This window comes from Elephantulus edwardii, unplaced genomic scaffold (genome assembly GCF_000299155.1).
Source record: "Elephantulus edwardii isolate Elephantulus edwardi_28Jun2011 unplaced genomic scaffold, EleEdw1.0 scaffold00042, whole genome shotgun sequence".
NCBI classification, from domain to species: domain Eukaryota; kingdom Metazoa; phylum Chordata; class Mammalia; order Macroscelidea; family Macroscelididae; genus Elephantulus; species Elephantulus edwardii.
The window spans coordinates 5,274,036-5,283,516 of NW_006399792.1; the positions used below are offsets into that span (position 1 = coordinate 5,274,036).

Genomic DNA, 9,481 nt, shown 5'->3' on the forward strand with positions numbered 1-9,481 from the left:
TCCAGTGACAAGTGATGAGAGTTTGAGACCACCTCCCTGCCCTTGGCCTCTCCCTTTTCTGTCCCAAGTGGTATTGCATCCTTCTTTATCTTTCCTGATTTTAATTACTCTTGTAGGAAATGGACTTGTTTTTATGGTTTTTTAAGCTAGTTTAAACAGAGAGAATGGAGAGAAATTTATTTATATTCTCTTTTGTCACAGATTGACTCGTATTTTCTGTTTTGATTGATCTCCTTATATTGTTGTTGTTGTTGTTATGTGCCATCGAGATTAGGAAACACAAATATTCAAAAACTTTTATCTAAATTTCTTTCTGGGAGGCTGTCCTTTCAGATTCTAATCTATTTGTTTGAGATAAAACTTTATTTCCGCATTGGAAATGTATTGCCTTAACAAATACCCCTTTTTATACTTATAATTATATTTTCCTCAGGTCAGATTTTAAACATACTGTTTAAGCTATCTCATTGCTAATTACAGTAATAATGGTGCAAGTTGGATTTTAAAAATTTTTTATTTGAAATAATTATAGGTCACATGATAGTACAAAATAGTATATAAAGTCCTTTGTGCCCTTCATCAACCTTTCCCTATTGGTGACATCTTATAATCTTAGGAACAGAAATTATTTCATAGAGATTTTACAATTTTTTTTTCTCTGCTGAATATCATACTGCATTCATTGGTCCTGGATCATCTACCTCTTAGATATTTCATTATTACTCTCTTATTTTTAGCAATTTATCCTTGAAAAGAATTTTCTATGTTCATTTTGTTTCAATTGTATATGTTCAAAAAGAAGATGAGGTGAATTTTCTAGTATTTCTTTGAAAACTGGCCATACCTATCTTAAACAAGATTATTTTTCTAGGACTCCTCTAAATTCGGCATGAAACACTTGTTATAATGTGTTACCTAGTCGCCTTGTATTATCTAACTTCCACTCACACTATGGGCTGAAGAGTCCTACTGTGGGTTTAAGATTACCCAGTTGGAGGAATGTATATTTGTAATTCTCTTGTTTCAATTTACCAGAATTAGTAAAGAGAGAACTTTTAGCAGCTCTCAAATTGGAAAATGGATTCATGTATTGGCTATACCTGCCAGGGTAACGTCACAGTTCTTTCTCTGTAAATCCTTTATTGCCCCTAAATGGTTCTTGCAAATATAGTTGTTGTTGTTAGATGCTGTCAAGTACAACTCGTAGCAACCCTTTAAAAAAATAGATATGAACCCTGTTTTATCCTGTGCCTTCCTGACACACTCAAGCCTGTTGTGGCAGTCCCTGTGTCAATCCACTGGGTTAAGGGTCTTCCTCTCCTTTGCAGACCCTCCACCTTTCCCAGCATCATGTCCCTCTCCAAGGAATAGCTCCTCCTAACTCTCAGTTAATTTGAGAAAAGATACTATGTGGCCATGTTGAATGCAGGATGTTCCTAAGATTCCCCCCTTCCCCCTCTCTTTATTTATTATGTTCAACCTTGCTTAATTTTAAGGACACATGACCAATTTATATCTGAGGAGAAAATTCCCGTCTGTGTAAAAATAGTATCTTGAGTTTATTATTAATAACTTTGCTAAGTGGTAGGTACCACTCTTAAACCCAGTGGTGAAATCCCCAGTTGACACCACTGCGATAATGAAGAGGTTAGATGATGTGGCCCCAATACTCCTGTGGAATCATGTGCAGCATCTTGTGGCAGGATTGATGTAATGTAGTGAAGCCCCAATTAGACAACCTAGCCTTTTTTCTTAAACAGAAAAACAGTGTGTACAGCTGCCCTCCAAGGATTTCAAAGCTACAACACCTTCAGGTAATTTCATTCCCAAGGTGTGGTTATGTATTATCAGATGAAAAGAAGCATGGAAACTATGAGTTCTAAGAGTTTTTTTCCTTACTAACTTTTTTGTTGTTGTTGAAAACAGAGTAGCGTTTGATGTTTTATTGGTATCATGCAAAAGCCTAAATTCTGAAAATGAAGTTTGCTATAAATTAACTTCCCCAAGGAAACATTGTTGTATTTTACTCATTAACATGGTTTTGCTTCTGATTATTTGAATGTTGCTTATGCTTATTATTTGGAAAATTGACTTAAATTTCCAGCATAAACTGGAGAATGACATTGTTTTAAGATGAATTACATTTTTTATTTAATAACAAGCTTTACTAACTTTGTATTTTTTTCAGTCTTTGTATTGAAATGCAGTGTGAAAACTCAAATTTTAACTCAATAAATGATTGACAGCTCTCAAGATGGATTAATAGAATACATTGCATTCATTAACTGTCATAAACTTAAGCTAGATCATTGCTTACACTTGTTTGTTAAATAGTAGTGAAATTGAAAGAACTCAGTGCAAATTTAAAAAAAATTTAACTAGAAGTGTCTTTGCCTTTCAAAATTTTAAGACCCTTTATGAAAGTTGTATTTAATTAGTAAATCCAATTTCTAAGGAAAACTCCTAATGGTATGTGTATTTTTAAAATTAGATTCTGTACTTATTTTAACCAAAAAATAGCAAGTCCCCTTGAGTTCTCTCCATAATCTATTTGAACTCAATAGGTGAAAGTAAAGTAGTTCTTCTGGAACCATATTATGTCAGTAGAGTGTGTTCTGTCTGTCAGTAGAAGCGTGAAACTTGCCCGACGTCATTGAGCTAATACTATCTCTCCGGACCTCATTATCTGACTGTGCCTGTGCATCAAAGTCAGGTACCTTTATATTACTGATGACACAACTTCTGTCTTCTCAAAAAGAATATTCTTTATCGTTAAACTGGTAGACTATAATATTCAGATTATTAATTAAGGTAAATATTCCACTTGTTGAGTAGGTAATCAAACTTAATAATTTTTACTACTTTTGCTCTTTTCAGTATATTGTCACATTTATTCTATTGGGCCAGCACAATAACACTATAAGCATATATAATTTTTAGTAACAAAAAGAAAATTAACTTTTTTACCTATCATTTGAGATTTATTACCTTTTTTTTATGGTTTATTATCTTGAGGTGTTCCTATCAACCAAAACATAAGAAAATACATGCAATAAATGCATGCAATCATCAGGTCAATACAACTGTTTAATGCTCAAAAAGGTCATTTGGGGGCTTAGTTCTCAAATGACACATTTTTTTTTGTAGTTTTTGAAATCTGAAAACTTACCCAATTAACAGTGAAAATATGTACCTGCATAGTTTTCTTTTAAAGTGAATAAGCAAAAACAAATCCAGAAAAAAATTTGCAAACCAGTCACACTACCTTTGAGCCGATTCCAACTTGTGGGGACCTTCTATCAACTTTCCAAGACTGTAAATCCTAACAAGTGAAGACTGTTCATTCTTCTTTGTTGGAATGGCTGTTGGATTTGAACATCCTACCTTTATTATGTTTTAAATAAGGAGTTCTTTGTAAAGTTAATAAATCTAATGTATGTAGTTGTTATGTGCCATTGAGTCTCCTGCGACTCATAGCGACACTATGTACAATAGCTCTGAGCCAACCTCACTAATTCTGACACATCCGCGTTGCTCTAGTTATTGTATCAATCCATCTCCTTCGGGGTCTTCCTCTCCTGTGCTGTCCCTCCACCTTTCTGAGCATGATGTCCTTCTCTAAGGACCAATCCCTCCTGGCCACATGGCCCAAAGTATGAGATGGAGCTTCAAAATCCTAACCTCCTAGGATAAACTTGGTTTCATTCTCTCCAAGACAGACCAGTTTGTTTTCTTGGCAGTTTATGGTATGTTCAAGAGTCTTCTCCAGCACCACAACTTAAAGACATCAATTCTTCTTAGTCATTATCCAGCTCTCTGATGCTGATTATGATCGCACCTTAGTCTCTAGACTGACATATGTAGAGTTCAAATTAATTTGAAAAGGATTTCTCACTATTATATGAGGAAGTTAACTTTGTTCTGACTTGACTCTAAAGAGTGTTTACTTTTTGAAACTTTCACACACACACACCCCCCCCCCAACTCCCTATTTGAAGAACATGCTTGCTTACCTAACTTTGTATGTAACACCTATTAGGGAAAAAAGGGGGGTTTTAGATACTCTTTGATAAACTGCCAGCTCCATTTCAAGGGGAAAAAAATAATTGTGGGGTTTTGAGGTTTTTTTTAAAAACCAATAATCTCAAATAACTTTTGCTAAAGTAGGTCTCTCAAGATTATCTTTTTATCTTTTTTTTTTCTAATGTGAGCTTTATAATTTAATCAGTACTAAATACTACCTTCTTTGTCTTACTCTCTTTTTCAAAACTTTCAGTGCTCTCTCTTAACCTGTACTTAGTCCAGGCCACTTGATGTTCATATAAAGTTGAATTCAGTTTGTCATTCTGTTGCTGTCATTCCTTTAATCTGGCTAAGTTGATTTATTCACCAGTTTAACAGCTATTTATCAAGTGCTCACTTGGTGCCAGATAATTCTGTAGTGAAGAGCATACATGAGGAGTTTGCTATCCTATATAGGGAGACTGTAGATCAGTAAACATTTATGAGATACTATTAGGGAGTAAGTCTCCGTTAATCCGATTAGAAATTATTCCCATTAGACATAAGACTATCTGCTTCTTACACTTTACTCTTTCTTTGTAAGTTTTTATTACTGTTGTTGTTACTCTCCTTGTTGTGTATATGCATGTTGATGAAGAGCATGAGTTTTGGAGTTTCAAGACTAGACTTGAATATGTTTTTCTCCCACTGGCAAACGACATGATTACAGCCAAATTACTTATTATTTCAATTTCTAATTATTTATTTAGTTTGATAGGCATTTAGTACATGGTTGTTTTTGTTGTTAGGTGACATTGAGTTGAGAAAAACTCATAGCAACTATATGATCAACAAACCTGGACCCTCTAAAATACATAAAATGGCATTGTTAGGGCTAAGCAAAAGCTGGCCTTTTCAGTGGAGGGCAGGTCATTTCCTATTGAATTGTACCTAGTGGTATGGAGCTGTGCTGCCAACCACAATGCCCGCTGCTTTAAGCCAGCAGTTACGGCACAAGAGGAGGATGGACAGTTTCCTCCAATGCACTTTACAACTTCCAAATCAGCCGTGTTTACAACCTCCCAATCAGCTGTGTATGTGTTGGTTTCAACTCCACTGGAATGAGTTTGAGGTTTGGATATGCTTTTTAGAAACTTAACCAGTTTTAGTTAAGAGTGAATGGATTGGATTTCTTTTCTGACAATTTTAGTTCACCAAGTATTAATGTAAGAAATTACCTATACTTTATTGCTACAATTGCATGTATATTTTACCTTATCTTTAAAAATGTTGTCAGCCAAATTACATTTGAAGATTTTTCAGCTTTGCAGTTCTATGAATACTCTCATGTATGTCTTATGGTTTTTAGTTCCTACTACCAGAGGCTGTCACCTCGTCTCCTAATTTATTTCCCTCCCTCCAATCTCTTGTCATTTCAGTTTGTTTTTCACATTGCTACTTGATTAAAAATCTGTGAATAATCCCTTTTTTAAAAGTGCATGCTCAGGAAACGACTCTAGCACCATCTTCCTCAAAGAGTCAAATACGATCTTTAGTTTACCCTCCTTCATGATTCTCAAAAACTGACTCAAGTTGGTGACTCAAACTTTCATGGCCTTATGGTTGGCACCAGAGTTCGTTTGTCATAATTAAACTCAACCTCATTGTCAAGGAGTCAGAGCTGACTCACTGGTGGCCCTCCAGCTCGTTTTCTGAAGCTCTAAGTTGCAGTGGAAGACATTGCCCATCTTTCTCCCATGAGCAGTTGGTGGATTCGAACTGCCAGAGAGGTGTGACCTTTGGGATAGCAGCACAATTCCCTACCCAGTATGCCATCCGACTTCTGTAATTTCTCTAAGGGAACTCTGCTGTCGGGGTCCTTAGGGAGTTGTGCTGATAATCAGAAGATGACCCCTCAGTGGTGGTTAAAATTCACAGACTCCTCTCCTGTGATTTACAGCCTTAGAAAACCTGCTGGAGGATCAGCTGAGTCCGTTCTGACTCAGCAGCAGCGAGAGTTAGTGTTTGATGATTTGTGTCACTACTATTGATTAAATTCTAACTCTCAGCTTGTATTCTTTCCAGTTAAGCCAGTGTTATTGCATTCTTTGTTTTGATATGTGTGTAATGGTGACGCTTTATTGGTTTAGTTTTAATATTGTGCTTCTGCTTTCTCTGTATCTATTTGTCTTTCCTACCTCTTGGACCACTATATACTTATTTTCTAGACTTAGTGCAAATTTCATTTCCTCTCTGCCTCTTTTTGATTCCTTCTTGAGCTGTCTTACCTTAAAATAGAGAAATAGATACTTTGTAATAGCTTGCATATATAACACTAAAATACTGCTATTTTAACTCATTCTCCATTTGTGCATATGATATCGCTGGTATCAAGTATGTGCTTAATAACTGATGACCTTTTAGTAAATTATGAGGAAGAATTTTTTTTTAAAATTTTTTAAAATTAATTTTAATGTTTACAGAGATTTTGGATTTCCATTCATTCATTGTTGCATTTTTCTCCCTGCCCACCCCTCCCCCACCCCCAGTTTGCTCTAGTCTTTGAAAAGTAAAAGAAAAATTATTTCATTGGTATACCATGCCCCCCCCCCCCGAGTACACTCCACTATGCAAACTTCATTGTGGACTCTTGTTGTAACCATTATATCCAATCATATATCCCTTTTAAACTGTTCTTTCCCTCATCTGTTTCAATGCAGTATCTGCAACTTGTTCTTCCACCTAATATCCCTCTTTTTATAGAGGCTGCAAGTCGGGCTATAGTCCAGTTCCTAGAAATCAATCAGAGTGAGGAAGCCAGTCGAGGTTGGATGCTTCTAACAACAATTAATTTGTTAGCCTCCTCTGGTCAGGTGAGTTCTTGCCGTTCGTGAGATTTTGTTGAGTTCATGACCTTTTGTTAAATTAATTTTATTATTTTAGCCAAATAAGATTTTATGTAAATGTAGTATTCTCTTTTTTCTTATATGTTATTTTATACTTCTCATCGCATGAACTTCACTGAGGCTAATGTTTTATACATTTTACGCAGTGGGAAACCATAAGATTTAGCGTAGTGTTTCCTGTCTGGCATGACCTCACATTCTCTTTATTGTATAGAATTTGGGGGAAAGAGAATTGACTGTTGACTAGTTGGTAGGAGGAAGGTAGCCCACAAATTTTAGCTTCATCAGGACTAGTCTGACCTTTCCTTATCCCAGATTAGGAGAGCTCTGATTTCAAAGAAAGTATTGATCTGAGGTGAGTCAGATAAATTAATAACATGAGAAATATTTATTAAAAATCTAGATGAAAATATGAGGGAAAAATTGCCAATTTATTGAAAATAAGAAAACATTGATGCTTTCAGGATAGAAGACATTTTCTTCCCTGACACAGCTCTTACTTTAAATTAGCTTTCTTTGTTATGTTTGAATTCCTGACTTTTACCCTTGATAATCAACCTCCTCACATCTAGAGTAAAAAGTCAGGATAAAACTTGGGCATATATGTAATCTAAATTGCCATGGACTTTCAAACTCCTCAAATCATTTAATATTGAAACTGGTAAGAGTGATTGTGACACCAGTCAAGCTACAATGATTGGCCTCTGGGGAAACAAGTCATGTTTCTTTGTAAGCATCTTCTAAAACTAGTCATTAGCTACAAAGTTAAGTAACTCCCTAGTCACTAGCTCTATGTGAAGTAGCACATGAATGGTTTTCCACTTGGAATTGTCTGTTTACATTTCTTTTTGCTCTTTTTTTAATTTATAGAGGAATTTGGGGTGACTACCTTGGCCTGCTTTGCCCAGAACATTCTGTTTGGGCACTGAAAATCCAGCATTTCAGGAACCTCATCAATCTCAACAAATTAAGATAATTTGTCATCACAATTAGCCTTTAGATATTTCTAAGCAGACGGTTAACTTTTATGCATCTAAAAACACAAAATCCCAATTATCTTTACTCTTAGTGGTAGCTGTAGGTGCCTCTGTATCTGAACAAAATTTTGTTTTTAGAATTAGCATGTAAAGACCTAAGTTTATATAGTCTTCTTATCTACCCTAAGACATTTGTACTATCTTATTTTGTAAAGAAGAAACTGAGAGAAGCTACACTTGTTGGCAACAAACCTACCTTGTTTGCTTAAGTTTATGCTTAGCAAGATTTTATAGATCCTAAACCTAGAATTAAGGAGCATCCTGTCTCCTGACTGATAGATACCTAATTATGTGCCTTTTAACTACACTTAGGTCTGTCTGTCTATTTACTTATTTATTGGTTTGTTTTCCAGAAAACCGTGGACTGCATGACAACGATGTCAGTGCCTTCCACCCTGGTTAAATGTTTATATCTGTTTTTCGACCTTCCACATGTGCCTGAGGCAGTCGTAGGTGCACAGAATGAGCTACCTCTAGCAGAACGTCGAGGACTACTACAGAAAGTTTTTGTACAGGTAAGGACGTTACTATATGCCTGGTTGTGTGTACATTATATAAAGTAAGCCACATATGCTCCTTAATAGATGCTTTGTCTATTGGATTTTTTATAGTGTAATATAAATTTTGTTTAATATAATCAACACTCATTTTAGTGTAGGAGAGTCGTCAAATGTTAGGACAAAAGCCTGGTTTAAATCTAACTCCTCACTTGGTGGTTGTGGAAACTGATGTCCATGTATATGATCCCCATCAGGTAAGTGACTATGATTAGAACCTGATTTCTGGTTTTGTGCTTATTTATCATGCTTTCATTTCTTGTTTTACTTCCTCAACATGCCTGAGACATTATTTTCATCAATTTGTCTAAAACCCAGTTGAGACAAATATATTAAATATTTTAGGAGCACATACTTGTGATGGGTGAAATTCCTGTGTTTGTGTTATGTGACAGATGGTTTGCTGAGACCTTAACAGTTGGTACTGCTTCACGCAGGCATTCGTTTTTGTCACTTGGGTTGATGTGGCCAATTATTGCTGTGCCATACTTGGCTTGACTTTTTCACAGAGTCCTCACAAATAGAAGAGGTTGCTGCAGGGGCAGAGAAGGAACTAGAATTAAACTCCTCTGGTTCCTGTTCTGTTATGTGAAAATGTTATATAGCATATATGTAAGGGTGGATTTTGGGGGTTTTTTGCCTCTAAAGAGTAAGATACAATTATCTTAAGTGGCTTCAAATAGAAATAATTACTAAATCTAGGTTATTTCTGAGATCTTATATTTAATTTCAAGAAAAGCTTTTTTCCTTTTTCAAAGTGTACATTTTTATTGTTGTTAAAAATAGAGAAATTATATCAGTCGCCTAACCACACAGTGAGTGTTATAACTGACCAAAGCATAAAGAGCTGTATACTGTTCATAGGGTACACCCTTCCGTAACATTTGACTATGTACGCATAGTTTGTTGTTGTTGTTGTTATGTGCCATCGAGTCGTCTGCGACTCATAGCGACCCTATGTACAACAGCCCTAAACTCC

At 35.6% G+C, this 9,481-nt stretch overlaps 1 protein-coding gene across 1 annotated transcript in view; it reads left to right on the plus strand.

Moving 5' to 3' along the window:
• The window catches only part of WDFY3 (WD repeat and FYVE domain containing 3), a 245,607-nt gene that overhangs the window by 30,213 nt on the left and 205,913 nt on the right, over nucleotides 1–9,481 (plus strand). The window contains exons 3-4 of the mRNA XM_006885255.1: nucleotides 6,766–6,875; nucleotides 8,299–8,460. Of these exons, the coding sequence (XP_006885317.1) occupies nucleotides 6,766–6,875; nucleotides 8,299–8,460 (272 nt within the window). The remainder of the gene's footprint in view (nucleotides 1–6,765; nucleotides 6,876–8,298; nucleotides 8,461–9,481) is intronic.